At 42.5% G+C, this 18,725-nt stretch overlaps 1 protein-coding gene across 1 annotated transcript; it reads left to right on the top strand.

The window, feature by feature from the left end:
• The first annotated feature begins 5,972 nt into the window (after positions 1–5,972).
• LOC121038652 (olfactory receptor 8S1-like) lies at positions 5,973–7,470 on the top strand. The gene has a single exon (XM_040488301.1). It carries the CDS (start codon positions 6,086–6,088, stop codon positions 7,055–7,057), a length of 972 nt encoding a protein of 323 aa, XP_040344235.1. The 5' UTR covers positions 5,973–6,085; the 3' UTR covers positions 7,058–7,470.
• Positions 7,471–18,725: the final 11,255 nt, after the last annotated feature.

The raw sequence follows: 18,725 nt of genomic DNA, 5'->3' as shown, positions 1-18,725 counted from the left end.
CATGAGTTGGATGCTTAACCGACTGAGCCACCCAGGCACCCCAAGATTTTAATGTAATCCATTTATTGGGCAGGGCCAATTCCACGGCAAATATACATGAAACTTCTTTTTTCCATTTCTTTAGTTCAACTGTGCTGTATAATCTCCATTTCCTTCCCCACCCCATCTGTCAGCTTTTCCAATTCTTCTCTTTCTGGCTCAGACAGGCGTAGAGGAAAGATCAGCAAGTCTACTGCTGAAGCAGATGTCTAACAGGAATAAGATCACAGTATATTCTGCTGGCAGGCATTCTGTTTTTGTGAGTTCTTCTCTTAAGAGCCCGTTCATTTGGATTCCACAAAAGAAAAGCAATCCTACTTGCCCCATGAGAAAGGAAGGAAACGACTTCTCACCACAAATACTAAATTCCCAATAAGGCCAATGAAATGAACACCCTCCCCAATTTGTTCCCAACCCAAACATTTTATATAGCCAGGGAAGGAGGGGGTTGGGAATAACTAGTGATCGCATCATAGGTTCTGCTATCTCTTACTAAGCCTTGAAAAGGGTCTGATGCCATTATTGGTAGATATTATCAAATGTAGGGTATTTATGTTGTGGGAATATAAACTGGTTCGGCCACTATGGAAAACTATATGAAGATTCCTCAAAAAAATTAAAATTAGTTCTACCATGGGGCACCCGGGTGGCTCAGTTGGTTAAGCGTCTGACTTCGGCTCAGGTCATGATCTCATGGTTCATTGGTTCAGGCCCCACATTGGGCTCTGTGCTAATAGCTTGGAGCCTGGAGCCTGCTTCGGATTCTGTGTCTCCCTCTCTCTCTGCCCCTCCCCCGCTCATGCTCTGTCTCTGTCTCTCTCTCTCTCTCTCTCTCTCTCTCTCTCTCTCCCTCTCTCTCAAAAATTAAAATAAACATTAAAAACTTTTAAAAAATAGGTATACCATATAATCCAGCCATTTCACTTCTGCATATACACCCAAAGGAAATTAAAATAAGATATCAAAGAGATATATGCAATCCTGTGTTTATTGCAGCATCATTCATAATAGCTAAGATATGGAAACAATCTAACAGCCCATCAAGAAATAAAGAGATAAGGAAGGTGTGGTGTAGGTATACAATGGAATATTATTCAGCCATAAGAAAGAAGGACATCCTGCCATTTGTAACAACATAGATGAATCTTGAGCGCTTAATGCTAAGTCAGACAGAAAAAGACAAGTACTACATGGTATCACTTATACATGGAATCTAAAAAAAGCCAAACTCATAAAAACAGAATAAATGGTGGTTACCAGAAGATGGGAGGTGGGGAGATAGGAGAGATTTCATTTAAAGATACAACCTTGCAACAAGTAGTAAATAAATCCTAGAGGTCGAATGCACAGCACAGTAAATGTAAGCAACAATATTGTATTATAATCATCAAACTTGCTTAGACACTAGAACCTGATTATTCCAACCACTAAAAACAAATTGTAATTATATAACATGACAGAGGTGCTAATTATCACTACAATAGCAATCATATTATATAAATGTATCAAATTCACATGGGGGTGCCTGGGTGGCTCAGTCGGTTGAGCATCCGACTTCAGCGCAGGTCATAATCTCGCAGCTCCTGAGTTCGAGCCCCACGTCGGGCTCTGTGCTGACAGCTCAGAGCCTGGAGCCTGTTTCAGATTCTGTGTCTCCCTCTCTCTCTGTCCCAACCCACTCGCATTCTGTCTCTGTCTCTCTCAAAAATAAATAAACATTAAAAAATTAAAAAAAAATTAACATGTTGTTCATCTTAAATTTACATAATGTTATATGTCAAATATATTCCAATTAAAAAAAAAAACTCACAGAGAGCAGATCTGTGGTTGCCAGAGGCCAGGGGGTGGAGGGTAGGCAAAAATGGGTGAAAGTGATCGAAAGATACAAACTTCCAGTTATAAAGTAAATAAGTCCTAAGGATGCAGTGTACAGCCTGGTGACTATAATTAATAATACTGTATTGTATATTTGAAAATCACAGAGAGTAAATCTTTAAAGTTCTCAAGGAAAAATTTTCTTTCTTTCTTTCTTTCTTTCTTTCTTTCTTTCTTCTTTCTTTCTTTCTTTCTTTCTTTCTTTCTTTTTCTTTTTTAGAGAGAGAAAAAGAAAGTGCCAGTAGGGGAGGGACAGAGGAAGAGAAAAAGAGAGAGAGAGAGAGAGAGAGAGAGAGAGGATCTCAAGCAGGCTCCATGCCAAGCATTGAGCCCAACACAGGCTCAATCATATATATATATATATATATATATATATATATATATTCCTTTTGGCTAACATTTGTTGAGGATATATATATAGAGAGAGAGAGATTTAAAAATCCTTTTCCTATCCTTCCTTCTCCAGTCCCTACCAGCTTAATAAAAGTTCTTTTAGGCTTTAAATAATTGCTTTAATTCAGAAATTTCAAATACTCCCCTGTGCCTCTTCCTGTTTACCTTCCTAGTCAGCTGGAAAGTGTGTTAATTAGGAAGTCCAGAACTTGGTTTCAGACTAGACTTCAGAGAATACAAAGCATTGGCCCAGCTTCCCCTGGGTGCCAAACCCAGCCCATGGCTGCATAAGCATAGACAGCCTCTGATTGGTTTTATTAGATTGTTCTTTACTTAAGAAGTATTTTTAAGATAGTATTCAGAATCACAGAGGAAGTAAACGAAGAGATGGCAGGTTACTAGATCTGAGATCATGTGAGGAAGTTTTAATGAAGTTGGAAATATGCTGGTTGGAAATATGAGCTTCTTTATAGATATTGTTCTTGTCCTTCCACAGAGTGGCCTGCACTGTAGAATGACACCACTCTATGTTAAGGTATTCAGGAAATAATCTTGATATTCTGGCCTCCTCCGTGTTCCTAAAGTTTGAACCATTCAGATGCCTAATATCCACCGACAACAAGAAGAAAAAGCTATCTGTTCTGTCAATAGTCAGACTCCGGTGACATAGGTTCTCTTATGGGGAGAATTTACCAATGATGTGTCTACCTGAACGGGAAAGCCGGAACACACAGGAGCTGCCTCCTCCAGGAAAAGCCAGGAGCATGGTAATATCCTCCAACATATCTGATATCCCTCTACTTTTTCTTCCTAGAAAGTTCTATATGTGTTTTAATTTTGCTCACCATTCTCCACCTTGACCCCATCTCCCAGAACCTCCTGATACATCCCACTAGTGCTAGATCCCGAGATGCCTGTTCAACCCATTCCTCTTTCCTGAGCTTGTGGTGGAAACTTCCCACTCCTTGGTAGGCCACCTCCTTCTCAAGATTGGCCCCTGAGGTCTCTGTTACTGAAAATGTTGTGTTTGTCCCAGCTGCCTTGGACACGACCTCAGAAAGATCTCTCTTTGCTCCCTCATGACACTGGTGACAGGGACATCTCACAGCCTAGGCATAAATCCTTTTATGCATCAGGATCCCAAAAGATTGCAGAAAGCTGACACCTGAAATGAAATGAGGGTAACAGAAATAGATGCTGACTTGCTGAAGCTACCTATTCCCCTGCTTGCACAGAACTTCTCTATTCGTACTTTTTTCTATTATTAGAACAACTTTCAGATCTAGCCACCACTGTGACAACGTGAATAGTATGACACAGTACTGGAGAGGACAGCTATGAGAACAGTCTCAAGTGGGTTACACTGACCTTTGGCTCCCTCCTGCTTCCAGCACTGATATCTTCCTCTCCTTTCAAATTACTTCTCATGCACAGAAGGTCAGAACATGGCACCCAGCCCCAGGAAGCCTCAAGCCACTTGGAAACTGACCTTCCAAACACATCCTTCATTCACTTATTCTTTCCAAATAAATCCAAAAACCAGTGTGGGCAAGGGTTGTCTAGAACACTTGTGAAATCCTCTTATTTACATATTTTACCCTTTCAGCCACCCCTTGTTTGATTTCAGTCCTTTGTTCTCACCCACGTGTAAATCTGACATGAGTCTCTCTTATGTTAGTATGAAATAAAGCCAATGTCTTTCATTTTAAATAGTGAATGAAATACTCATTTCCTGTTTAAAAATTGATTTATTTTCATGCCTGGAATGTAATCTAGAATTGAATAGAAGACTTTGTCCTCGGTCATTAAAGAAATCCCTGTAATCAGTTTGAGTTGCTGTTTAGGATGGTGAGGAAGGTGAGCTCCTTTTTTGTGATATCCCAAAATCATATGATACAAATAGCTGCTACCTTCATCCACACATAACGTGGATGTTAGCACATTAATAAAAAATACTTTTTTCAAAAACGCTACAGTCTTCTTAGATGGGACCCTGAACTCCCCAAAGATACTGTGGTCAGGTACCGTCTTGGGAGAGAAAGCAGAAAGATGGAAACAGTTTTCAGGATAGCCCTACCCACAAAAACTTGTTGCTCTCCAAATCTTTGATAAGCGTAGAACACACTTATCATTCCACTTCACTTGAGAAGATTCCGAGTGAAATGTTTGCTTTCAACAGTGTTTACAATTTTATCCATGCAGGATCCTCAAAAGTAAATTCCCCAGCTGTTTATGCTTCACCACCACTGGATCTAGCTGAAGTCACACCAAGGTAAACACTGCACTGTTGGCCCAGGCACACAGGGAACCTAGACTTGGGTCTAAGATGAGCTTGAGCTTGGAAATAGTAGGATTTGAGGGGAGGCTGGAAGTCACATGAAAATTTGGGTCAGTGGAATAAAGGAGAACATGTGAAAGCAGAACAATGTAATCAAAGACACAAAAATAGACCTTTCTAGTATCAAAAGGGGTGAAAAAGGCCAAAAGATAGAGTAAGACAAATGAGGAAGAAGTCTAAATGTCAAGGCAGGAAAAGTGATCTTTGTTTCTAGATGCTGGGATGAGAATTAGGAAAAAACTACAGAATCTATTTCCTGGCTCTCCTACTTGTTCTCAATAGGGCTCAGTATCATATTCATCAGGGGTAACATGGGATAAATTTCTATGCCTAAAATACCCCATAAAATGGCTGTGAGAACGAATAGGATTTTTTGTATATACTCTGTCTACAAAAAAAAAAAAAAAATACTATTAAAGTTTATTGTGCTGTTTAGGAAGTAAGAAGTCTTGGATTATTTTGAACAAGAAGAATGAAGAAAGGAGAAAAGGCTTAAAACATTCACTGTAGATATGTCATATAATGGCTTTTGAAACAAGATGGTAAGGATTTCTGAACTTTGGAGCATGCAGTGAAAATTGAATAACAATTAATGTGTAAGCAAGGCAGCAATACTATTTATCCAGCAAATCCCTGTGAAACAAGAATGGAATTCTCTAAAGTATGTGAATACTAGACAAGAAAGTGTAATGCCTGAAGTTCCGAAACCTCCCACAAAAGTCCACCAGAGTCGTGAGTCAAAGCCAAGCGGCAAGGGTTGTTTATTGCAGGTTCGAACCTGGTCCCCTGCGCACTCGTCGCTGGTGACGCAAGAGGCCTCGATCAGGGTTGGTACAGCGTTTTTATAGACAGAGACAAAGAGCACAGGGGAGGTTTCAAATTATGAGGGGCCTGATTGATTGATTTTAAAGTAAGGACATTTGTTGTTCTCTGATTGGGCGTCCTTTGTCTGTCCTTTGGCGGGAAGGCTTTGTCCGTTACTTGTGGCGGGAGGAAAAAGGGGGAAGGGGGAAGAGGGTAGGGTAGGTGAGGAATGTGCTAAGCAAGCAAGTTTACAGAAGCGAGAAATGCCGGTTAGTTTATGTACAATTACTCATTCCATGACCTATCAGACTACATTTAGGAAGGTTTACAACCCATTCTACTACACAGCGGGTTACATTCAGGAAGGGCCTCACAATGCTCGTAGCAAACAGCAAGCAAAACAGACTTCTCAGCAATTGTATTTCTTATCAAAGATCCATAATAAGCAGACAAGAGAACCTAGCTTTAAACGAAGGCAGGGCTGTCATTTGGATTGTTCCTTTCAAAAGGATAAAAACTCTTCCTGAGATACAATGGGGGCAGCCTTGAGATACTGAGCACAAGGTCAAGCAAAGCAGAGAGGGAGGGATGTATAAGAAGACATGATGATGCCCTAAAAAATGGGAACAATCATAGATGATATCACCCCCTTTCTATTTTATTCCAGGGACATCCCCTCCACAAATGGCCTGGAGGAACCACAGCATCATCACCGAGTTCATTCTCACGGGGCTGTCCGACGACCCCCACATCCAGGCTCTGCTCTTCGTGCTCTTCCTGGGGATTTACCTCCTGACCGTGATGGGGAATCTGATGCTGCTGCTGGTGATCAGGACCGATTCCCGCCTCCACACACCCATGTACTTCTTCCTGAGTAACCTGTCCTTCATGGACCTTTGCTTCTCTTCTGTCACTGTGCCCAAGCTACTGAAGGACCTTCTGTCTGAGAAGAAAACCATCTCAGTAGAAGGCTGCCTGACTCAGGTGTTCTTTGTGTTTTTTTCTTCGGGGACTGAAGCCTGTCTGCTCTCGGTGATGGCCTATGACCGCTATGCCGCCATCTGCCACCCTCTGCTCTACGGCCAAGTGATGAGCAGCCAGCTCTGTGTGGGGTTGGTGCTGGCCTCATGGGGCCTGGCCTCTCTCAATGCATTTGTCATTGTGCTTTTGGCTATTAACCTGGACTTCTGTGAGGCCCAAACCATCCACCACTACACCTGTGAGCTGCCTGCTCTTTTCCCTCTGTCTTGTTCTGATATCTCCATCACAACCAATATCCTGCTCTGCTCCAGTTTACTGCACGGGCTGGGAACCTTCCTCCCAATCTTTTTCTCCTATGCCCGTATTATCTCCACCATCCTGCACATCAGCTCCACCTCAGGCAGAAGCAAGGCCTTCTCCACCTGCTCCTCCCACCTCATCGCAGTGATCCTGTTCTTTGGCTCAGGTTTTCTTTGTTATCTCATGCCTCCCTCGGGTTCCTCTTTGGATTTGCTCCTCTCCTTGCAGTACAGTGCAGTCACGCCCTTGCTGAATCCCCTCATCTACAGCCTAAAGAACAAAGAGGTGAAGGCGGCTGTGAGAAGGACACTGGGGAAATATCTCTAACGTAGTGAACAAAGACACACTTACTAAGCAAAAATCACAAAGACTGTGTTCCGTTGCGTTCTCCTTTTGTTCCCACCTCTTCCCACACAGTGTCAGATAATTTGGAAGAAAGACTCTAGAGCTTGTCTGAACAGAGCTTGCCTGTTCTTCAAAGGCAGTAGTTTTGGTTTGGGCTCCTCTTTTGGAAAGGCTGCTCTGTTGGTTGGAAGAGAACGCGAAGACAATTTTCCACAAAACAGATCAATAAGACAAAATAATTAGGTTGAAAAGATACGATGGTCATTTCAGGAGATTCGGCATCTGACTGAGGAGTCGCAGAAAGAATTGAAAACAAGGGAGGAATGGGGCCCCTGGGTGGCTCAATCAAATAAGCATCCGACTCTTGATTTAGGCTCATGTCATGATCTCAGGAGTTCGTGAATTTGAGCCCTGCGTCGGCCTCTACACTGACAGTACAGAGCCTGCTCGGGACTCTCTCTCTCTCCATCTCTCTCTCTGCTCCTCCCCCATTCATGCTCATTCTCTCTCTCTAAAAAAAGGGGGGGGGATTTATTACACAGAAGATAACTTTTACAAATACCAACTACTTTTAAGTTTTTTTAAACAAAACTTGGGATAAAAGAAAAAAACTCCTATGTTAACACTGCAATCAAAACTCTATGTAGAATATTATGAACATGAGAACATTATATACTAAAGTTACAAAACATTGCCAGTGCAACCATTATCTTTATCTATCCTTATATTGATTCGTGAATAAACAAGAAAAAAAATTAAGTTTCTGAAAGCTCATATCCAAGCATTAGAAAATAACAAAACCTAACATAAGAAAAGGAGGATAAAAGAACTGAAAACACAAATTAATAAGTCAAAAAACAGAAAACAGAATTGAGAAATAAATCCAGGCTCTAGTCATTCAAAAAAGATCCATAAAATTCGGAGCACCTGGGTGGTTCAGTCGGTTAAGTGTCCAACTCTTGATTTCGGCCCAGGTCACAAACTCACAGTTGGTGAGTTCAAGCCCCACATCAGGCTCTGCACTAGCAGGACAGAGCCTGCTTGTGATTCTCTCTCTCTCTCTGCCCCTCCCTTGTTCTCTCTCTCCCTCACTCTCTCTCTCTCTCTCTCTCAAAAATTAAACTAAAAAAAATTATTAAATCTATAAAATTTGACATAACTCTGTAGAATATATTCAAGAAAAAAGAAAAAGAAATCAATAATACATTGACATAAAAAATAAAAATTATAATGAAATACTAAGATTCATCCCAATAAATTTGAAAAGCAGGCTTTTGTCTAATTTTAAGGAATATGTAACTCAAGAAAAAGAAAATTGAGCCATTAGATGTATAAAAACAAAAAAAGTCAAAGGATTAGCTCGCATGGGCAACAAGCAGGGATAGTTTTTCAGGTGAGTCCAAACTTCAATGTTATATGCATTTTTTAGAGTACAGAATAATATGGAAAATTGTCAATGCATTTTCAGAGCTAAAGCAACTCTGATTCAAAACCTAAAAAAATCATCATCTTCTGGGGCACGTGGGTGGCTCAGTCAGTTAAACACTCAACTCTTGATTCTAGCTCAGGTCATGTTCTCATGGTTCGTGAGATCGAGCCTGCATCTGGCTCTTCTCGAACAGCATGGCATCTGCTTGGGATTCTCCCTCTCCCTCTCTCTCTGCCCCTCCCCTGCTTACTCTCTCTCTCGCGCGCGCTCTCTCTCTCTCTATCTCAAAATAAATAAATAAAAACCTTACAAAAATTTTAATTATCATTCCCTAATGAATACATAGACAAAAATTCTGAATGAAATATTAATCCATTGAATCCAACAGTATACTGAAAGAGTAGCAATCTAAATAATAATCATGACCAAATAAATTTTGCTATTGGTTTGACTTCTCAAATCAATAGCTTAGAATGAGAATAATCATATTCCACCTGAATAGCTTCTTAACAGGTATAAAAATAAAATTCTACGATCATTGTGACCCCAAATATTTAATAATAAAAACTCTAATGATTCTCTCTTTCAATAAAACATATTTAAAATTAATCAATATTGAACCACATGTTTCAAAATAATAACAGATAATATCAGATTGAAGAAATTACAGTTTAATAAAAGAAACAACATGGGGCGCCTGAGTGACTCAGTCAGTGAAGCATGGGACTTTGGCTCAGGTCATGATCTCCTAGTGCATGAGTTTGAGCCCCGCATCGGGCTCTCTGCTGTCACTGCAGAACCCGCTTCAGATCCTCTGTCCCCATCTCTCTCTGCCCCTCCCCCATTCTCTCTCTCTCTCTCAAAAATAAATAAACATTTAAAATATAAATAAATACAAAGAGAAGAAAAGAAACAATACTACCAGGGAGCCTGGTGGCTAAGTCGATTAAACACCTGACTCTTGATTTCAGCTCAGGTCGTGATCTCACAGTTCATGAGTTTGAGCTTCATGTTGGGCTCTGTGCTGACAACACAGAGCTTGCTTGGGATTCTCTCTCCCTCTTTCAAAATAAATAAACATTTAAAAAATAAGAAGAAGAAGAAACACCACTCATATTACTTAAGAAGATTATGCAGTTTCCCTCCAATACAGTGAAACGAGAGTAGAATATGACATTCAAATTGGGATGGGAGGGATCCACAAATATTCAGAGTCGCTAATGATTATCTACCTGGAAATCTAAGAAATCTCATTAGAAATGACAAATTACTGGGGCTCTTGGGTGGCTCAGTTTGTTGAGCTTCTGACTCTTGATTTTGGCTCAGGTCATGATCCAGAGTCATGGGATCAAGCCCTGAGTCCTTTTCCTCACTGAGTATGGAACCTGCTTACAATTCTGTCTCCCTCTGCCCCTCTCCCTGCCTCACACTCTCTCTCTAAAAACAAAAGAAATGAGAAATTATTAGTATTCTAAGAGAGTTCAGAAAGGCAAACAACTTTGGAATATTCATGCAATCGGTAGTTTTTCTATACATCCACAACATTAGTTAAACAAAAAAAATGTATCTTCCAGAAAAATATCCATTCACTATGGCAAGAGAAATATAAAAACTTCAGGATTAAACTCAATAAGCATTCAGAACCCATACGAACGAAGCAACAACTGAACTAAATGTCATAAGAGGTGCTTAAATCAGCGGAGAAAGTATTCATTAGGCATGCTTTCATCTTCAAGTAACCAAAATGTGATTAACAATAACATAAACTGTAAAAAGATTTATCACTGAATTAGCAATAGGTCTGGAGATGGATGGTTCCAGAGTTAGTTGAGTTGCTCAATAGAACCATCAATGACTTGGGTTCTTTCCATCCATCCACTGTTCCATCTTCATGCTTTGGATTTCATCCTCAGTCTTGTTATAGGGTAAGCCTTGAGAGCTGTTATTTTTTCTCTTTTGGAATGCAAGGGTCTGACTTAGGCTTTGGTTGCCCAGGCAACTTGAATAAACACGATTAGGTAGAGAGATCTTGGTTCATGCCCATAACTGACCATTTGAGCCTCTTGTTTTTGTTTTTGTTTTTGTTTTTTCCTTCTTAATAAATCCTTATTTTTTCAAAGTTTCCTGATGGTTGTCTCTGAAGGGCGTCTTGCAATCATAACAAGAACCACAAGGGCTGCCCCGTCATAAAATTCATTTGGAAAAGGGAAATTGTGGGAAGCTCACCCAGACCCAGGCATTTTTAGCTGACAGTTTAACTATCCATAGGCTGAGGCTGGCCCTAAACACTTGCCCAGGCAGCTTCAGTTCTAGACATCATGGTCTTCTAAAACACAGACCAAAGCTAAAAGAAGGAAAACTATTACTTTAGTCCGTCCTTGAACTTTACATAAATGAAACCATTCTAAACGCTGAAAATTTAAAATACTTGGTCTTCAATCCTGATGAGGAGGTGGTTAGCTTCAATCTCCTTGCACTTGTTTTGCTTTCCATATCAGGCAAAAAAACAAGAAGTGCTATAATTTTTGTCTCTCAATTTACAAAGGAATGTTCCCTAGGTGACGTCACCTTCCGCTTTGCTACTTACAATTCTCTATTTGCAAGACCTTGGGGAGCCTGTTTGCATGACAATTGTCTCTTTGTACGACCTTGCTGCTTACAAGTGTCTACAGTATTTGCTTGTCTATTGCATTAAGAGGTGTTGGATTTTACAATCCTGAATACACTACAAGGAAAAAGAAAATAGAAAAACAGCAATAAGAATTGGTCAAGTCCCCAGAGCAATTGAGCTATCCCTCACATGTGAAATTTAATTTGCTAGTAGAGATTTTAGGCAAATGCACATTTATATAAATGGGCTTTTCAGCGATTAGTCTTTTTTTTTTTTTTAATTTTTTTTTTCAACCTTTATTTATTTTTGGGAGAGAGACAGAGCATGAACGGGGGAGGGTCAGAGAGAGAGGGAGACACAGAATCGGAAACAGGCTCCAGGCTCTGAGCCATCAGCCCAGAGCCCGACGCGGGGCTCGAACTCACAGACCGCGAGATCGTGACCTGGCTGAAGTCGGACGCTTAACCGACTGCGCCACCCAGGCGCCCCTTCAGCGATTAGTCTTAAGGAGAACTGGTTTGGACCAATGTAAACCTGGGCAGTCTACACATACTGACTGGTTTCTCATGCTCTGAAATATTCTCTTCCATAAATGTGTAAAATCAGTATCAGTGGCAGTGGTGGTGGGTAGAAGCCAGACTTCAGTGTGTTGAATAAATAGAACACATTTAAAAAAGTAATAAGTTCACACCACATTCTCAAGGTGTTTTAGAGAATGAAAGAGGAAAATAACAAGAAGGTGTGTCGAGGTTGAAGACATTTTTAACAATGAGAAAAAGACGTGGCTGCACTTCCAGGTAGTGAGAGAAAAAAATGGAGAAAAAAATTGAATATAGAGATATGGGAGGTTCGAATAGAAAAAACTTTATCTTAGGCCAGTTAAGTCCAATCCCCCTTCCTGCACTAATCACTAGGACCAAGGGACTTGTGCATTAAGACAGTCTACACCCGGGTAATCGGCCTATCAGAGAACAGAGCTTGGGCTACTACACTTCAGGTGCACTGAAGTCCACAGGTTGGGAGGTCATCCCTAAAACACACACTTTTTTTGGCCTCCACCGTTTTGATCTACCCACTGTCCTTTTCCTCCTCCCGTTGGTACTGCCCTCTAGTGTTAGGTGCCCGTTCACTCCCAATGTCATAATAGCCAACTTCAGCATTAATGTTGGTAACCTGATCTCAAATTCCTTATAATGTCTACCCTAAGTCACCATTGCTCAACTTGTACAAATAAAGTGACCCTCAAGGTCCGACCATTCATCTTATCTGAATGATTCCACCACTGTTGTCTCTAACCTCTGATGGAAATCCTCTGTCCTCACAGCTCCCTCACTTTTTCACCTGCAGCACCGCTTTCTAAACACTCAAGTTCTTCAGTCCATCCCTTCTTTCTGTCCATGACGATCACCCCACAAAAGCTTCATTTTAGTTATTTCCGTACATCGATTTAGCAGCTCTTGTGTCTGTGCCTTCAATGTCTTGCCAGCTTGTTCTTTCATTGCATCCACAGGCCCCACTACTTTCTCCATTTCTGTATCCAGGACATTAACCTCCATGGAATTCTGCTTATGCTTCAAACATAGTTTGACCTTCAGAATGAATAGTCGCCTTCCTCCTTAAATATAAAAAGAAAATTGTAGTAGATGACCTTCCTTTACACTTGACAGAGAATCACTTAATCATTTCTTCCATACTCAAAATTCTACCTATCTCTGCACATGACTTTAACTCTTTCAGTGCCAGTGAAATAGTCTAGAAGGACACCTTCTATACCTGCAATGGGGGTGTGTGTGTGTGTGTGTGTGTGTGTGTGTGCGTGTATTGGGTTGTGTGAATCTTTTGCCACCTTTCCCTGGACCTTGCTTCATCATTGTTTACCATTTTATTCTGCATTCTTTTTTTTTAAATTTTTTTTTTCAACGTTTATTTATTTTTGGGACAGAGAGAGACAGAGCATGAACGGGGGAGGGGCAGAGAGAGAGGGAGACACAGAATCGGAAACAGGCTCCAGGCTCTGAGCCATCAGCCCAGAGCCTGACGCGGGGCTCGAACTCACGGACTGCAAGATCGTGACCTGGCTGAAGTCGGACGCTTAACCGACTGCACCACCCAGGCGCCCCTTTATTCTGCATTCTTAACTTCGTCTGCTTTGTAGGCATAAACTATACCTATAGGTATAAACACTTTCCCATAGGTACAAATATTTTAACATGCTATTTCATCCCACCTTAAAAAAATAGTTATTCTCCAACACTGCTGTCCTCAGCCTTATATCTTCTTATCTTTAAACTCGTGTGCATCTATTCACAAAATATAGTTTCACAGGAACACTGGGGTGGCTTAGTCGGTTGAGCATCCGACTCTTGATTTTGGCTCAGATCATGATCTCACGGTTTGTGGGATTGAGCCCTACATTGGGCTTTGCACTGACAGCACAGAAACTACTTGGGATTCTCTCTCTCCCTCTCTCTCTCTGCCCCCCTCTCAAAAAAATGATACACATTAAAAAACATTTAAAAATATATATATGTGTATATATATATATATGTATAGTTCACCAACTAACACTGTCAAGGTACAAATGTGAATAAAGAAGAATAACAGATATATAAACAGGTAACTATATTTCAATAATGTAATTTTGATTGCAGACTGAGTAGAGGGTACTTCTAGAGCCGAGAGGATGGCTACTTACACAATCTTGATTGGGAACATCGGGAGAAATTCATGTAAACCAAAGGATTTATTCTTGAGGGATGATCCTTGGACTGGTGCTTCCAAGTCCTTCAGTCTCTCCCATCAGTAACCGATGAAGTCTGACAGTACTGATGAGCCTTTTCTTTCGCTGGTAATTTGATTTGGATCCTCTGGATGTCACTCCTGGATCTAAAGAAAACTTCACCTCGGTCTATTTGTCGTGTCCACTTCCTGACTACTTCTATAAATGATGTTATTCCCACAATTCTGACCTTGGGAAACTTCTCTTTCTATATACATTCTTTCCTGGCATTATTTTATTCACCTCTATGGTCAATAAAACTCATATGGTTTTGACCCCCTAATCTGAAGTCCAAACTAGTCTCCTGACCATTGAGCAACACATCCTACCACTCTACACACATTTAAAATGCAACATATACAAAATAGAGTACATTTATTCATACTTTTGCATAATAAATGCTTATTAAAATACTTACTATGAACCAAGCACTCCATGAAATCTATCCTCCATTATGTCATCCCCATGCACTTTTTTCATTACTAAGTGTGAAACTCTCATAGTCCTTCTGTTTGTTGCATCTGACTGGTGGCATAAATTAAATTGTGAGTATCACAAAAACTTATTACGTGAAACTCATGCTTTGCCACCAACTGTCTCATCTGATACAAGTCACTTTCATTTTCTCATTTAAAATGAAAGGCTACAAAGAATACAGAAATACTAATGCTAGGGGTGTGTGGGTGGCTCAGTCGGTTAAGCATCCAACTTCAGCTCAGGTCATGATCTCACGGCTTGTCAGTTCGAACCCCGTGTGGGGCTCTGTGCTGACAGCTCAGAGCCGGAGCCTGCTTCAGATTCTGTGTCTCACACTCTTTCAGCCTCTCTCTCTTTCCCCCTCTCAAAAATAAATAAACACTTGAAAAATTTTTAAATACTAACTCTAAGGAATACATGCGCCCTGATGTTTATAGCAGCGTTATCTACAATAGCCAAATTACGGAAAGAGCCCAAGTGTCTATCGACTGATGAACAGATAAAGAAGAGGTTGGTGTATAGTATCATGGAATATTACTCAGCCATAAAAAAGAATGAAAACTTGCCACTTGCAATGACATGGACGGAGCTAGAGAGTATCATGCTAGGTGAAATAAGTCAGAGAAAGACAAATACCATATGCTTTCACTCATATGTGGAATTTAAGAAACAACCATAGGGTGGGGGAAGAGAGAGACAAAGCAAGAAACAGACTCTCAACTATAGAGAACAAACTGGTGGTTATCAGAGGGGTGGGGTGGGGGGATGGGTGAAATAGGTGATGGGGATTAAGGAGTGCACTTGTTGTGATGAGCACCAGGTGTTGTACTGAAGTGCTGAATCGCCGTATTAGACCCCTGAAACTAATATTACATGATATGTCAACTAACTGGAATTTAAATAAAAACTCAAAAGTAAAATAAAGGGCTAAACCAGATCGAATGTTTTCAAACCTCTTTTAGCCCTGACTATATTCTTTTTTAAATCCTACATAAAAACATAAACTAATAAAAGTGATCAAAGTAGAGCTTCTTTGGATTGATGGGGGGCTCGAGAAGATGCAATGCCACTCACTTATGCCCCGCTTTTCCTTGTCTCCCAACACGGCTGAGCCAAACTGCTACCACTCCATCAGCTGGTCCGCCTCTCACCCAATCACGTCAAGTCCTAAACTGCCTCTTACCTTATTTACCTTCATAGTTTACAGATGCCATGCCAGTCAAGGATCGACGCTTTCCAAACACCACAAAAATCATACTAAATTGGCCTTAATTACAAGGAGTACTATTTGCTTCCCAGAACTGAGTTTTTTTGTTTTGGTTTGGGTTTTTTGCTGACAGGCTGTCACATATTAAGCATTCAGTGAAGTCTGGATTTAACCTTGCTCAGAGGATGACATTTACTGGGGCCCGAGAGAGACAAAGGGCTACAGGCAGATGGCTGTAGGTGTGCTGGTCTCTGGCTGTCCTCCTGGCCATACCTTGCCCCACTCCGGCCCTAGAGCATTCCACACTCCTGCAACGTGACGGCCAAGGCAACCACTACTCAGAGGCCCCGGCACAGGGCCTTCTCCTCCAGGAAGCCTGCCCTGAGTCCCTCCAAAGTTGACTGTAGACAGGTACTGGAAGATGTGGTTAGACAGTTAGAAATTCAATAAATAAAAATAAACACAGGGGTGCCTGGGTGGCTCAGTCGGTTGAGCACCTGACTTTAGCTCAGGTCATGATCTCACAGTTTGTGAATTCGAGCCCTGCGTCAGACGCTCTGCTGACAGCTCAGAGCCTGGAGCCTACTTGGGATTCTGTGTCTCCCTCTCTCTCTGCCCCTCCCCCTCTCATGCTTGCTCTCACTCTCTCTCTCTCTCTCTCTCTAAAATGAATAAACGTTAAAAAAAAACAAAAACAAATAAAAACAAACCAGTAACCACAAAGATGGGGGTCCCAAAGGAGACCATTCCTGCCCACTCACCAGCCTGGGCCCATTTACCATGTCTGCAGAATGACGCCTATGTGCCCCACCACTTGTGAATCCAGCCCACCCATGACTGCTTCATATGGCCAGCCTGGAGATGGGAGCAGAGAATTCAGGGTGGGCCGTCCAGACCTCTCCATCCCCCAGACGCCCAACATAACCGCTCACAGAGGGGCACACACACCAGGTGGTCAGGGAACCCTGCCCTTCCAGTTCCTGACCCTCACGATGTGTTAGGGTGTTAGGGTTGCTGGGTCACAGGCACCACTCTGGGCAGGACCGCCGCTGCCCGGAATCAGGGACACGCGTGTGTCCATCTGTTCTGTCCTGTCTAGTTGCCCCCACAGGGCCCGTCCTCCCTGTCCCTTGGGGAGCAACCTCCAGGAGCACTGCCCACCCTGGAGAAGTGTTCGGAACCCACGTATGGGCATCTGGGAGCTGTACATGTAACATGTCTCATGTTAGTGAAAACCGACCTCTGTGCTCTGGAGCAGAGATATGTAAGGCGAAGACAGAGTTTGGGTGTGAAGAAGGAAGATAGTTATTACTTTGCCAGGCGAAGGAAGCTGCTGCAGGCTCATGCCTCCAAGACTGCAAGCCCGCCCGGGGGTAAAGGGCTGAGGGGTTTCTACGAAAATACAGAATATGGCGGCTTCGATACAAATCCGGGACACGGAGCCAGCCACGTTCATCATGTCTTCTTCCAGCCATGGTCTCATGACTGGGGCTGGCACCGGCCGACCAGTCCCCTAAGTATACACTGAGGTCAGCAGGATGTCAACATCGATACTGAGCTCCTGGAACAAAGCATTCCACAGAAAACCAAGTGAAGGGGACGGGGAGGTTTCAAGAATGAGGAGGAGTTTAAAGTTTAAAGTCGAGCCTTGCTGAAACACTAGTGTGTCCATCTTCAACGTTTATTTATTTTTGGGACAGAGAGAGACAGAGCATGAATGGGGGAGGGGCAGAGAGAGAGGGAGACACAGAATCGGAAACAGGCTCCAGGCTCTGAGCCATCAGCCCAGAGCCCCACGCAGGGCTCGAACTCACGGACAGCGAGATAGTGACCTGGCTGAAGTCAGACGCTTAACCGACTGCGCCACCCAGGCGCCCCTAGTGTGTCCATCTTCATTTCCACCCGTTGTTTCTGTGGCAATTTCGGTCATGCCACCCAGGAGCCAGGGGAGCCGTGTGGGCACAGAGCAAGTGGGGTGAGTAGGGCCCTCTCATCACCCATCTACCCCCTCCTGGCCCTGCCCGGGCCCATCTGTACACTGAGGCGAGCCAAGGGTCCACACGGATGGTCTGGAAGGAGGAGTACAGCTCCACAGGGACCACGGACTCCGTGGCATCCTCCACCAATGGTGAAGGGTAAGGTGCCCTCTGTGTTTGTTACTTATATGTGAGCCCCGATAAATGCTGATGACGCTTCTCTGCCTTAAATCAGAAATACAAAATTTTGACTGCAGACATTTCAAAAACCCTCTGTGGGACTCACTGAACACAATTCATTACATACTCCAATTACCACTCTTTAATAAACTCCTTGAAAAATTCAGTATGTGCTTAAATGGAAACACTAGAAACTTAGGGCTGAATAAGACTCCTAAGGCGGACTTATAGCCTTTCGTTTAACTATTATAACAGACGATCCTGTCGGAGGAATGAGGAAAACTGCGATGTCCAGTGGAAATGAGTTGCAGTGCAGGCGGTAATGTGTCACAGCTCACCTCCCTCAACACTTTCTACGGGCTTTCTCAGGCCAATGATGCCATGGGGGAAATGTCCTTTTTCCAGCAGTTTTTCTTCAAATCTCTTTCTTAGGCTCTTGTTTTTCAACACCCCCACTCCCACCCCAAGCCTAATAATAGTCTTTTCTAGGCTTTCAATAATTCCCTCAGCTCAGAAACTTGAAATCCTGCCCTGGAGAGAACCTCTGTGCCTCCTACTCAATTCACCTTTCTAGTTAAGTGCGAACTGCGGTTAGTGAGGCCCGAGCTCGGCTTCAGACTGGGACTCGAGGGAATACAGGGCAGCGGCCCAGCTTCCTCTGGGGGCCCGACCCAGCCCCGCGGCTCCCTAAGTACAGATGGCCTTCCGACTGGTTCTATTAGATTGTTCTTTCTTTAGGTGATGCTCTCAGAGAGTATGCAGGAGCACAGAGGAAATAAATGAACACCAGGCACGTTACTGCACCTGAGATCAGGTGAGAAGGGATCCATGGAATGTGTGCCTGTTGTTCAGCACAGGAGCTTCTTTAAAAAGAACCGTCCCTGTCTTTCCATACAGCGGCCTGCATTGAAGAATGACCCCACTCTAGGTTAAGGTGTTCTGGAGAATAGTCCTGATTCTGTGATGTATCCAGTGCTTCCAGACCTCGAGC

The sequence above is a fragment of the Herpailurus yagouaroundi genome, unplaced genomic scaffold (genome assembly GCF_014898765.1).
Source record: "Herpailurus yagouaroundi ecotype Mexico unplaced genomic scaffold, PumYag 166, whole genome shotgun sequence".
In the NCBI taxonomy this organism is placed as follows: domain Eukaryota; kingdom Metazoa; phylum Chordata; class Mammalia; order Carnivora; family Felidae; genus Herpailurus; species Herpailurus yagouaroundi.
This window is presented reverse-complemented; position numbering and strand designations above follow the sequence as displayed.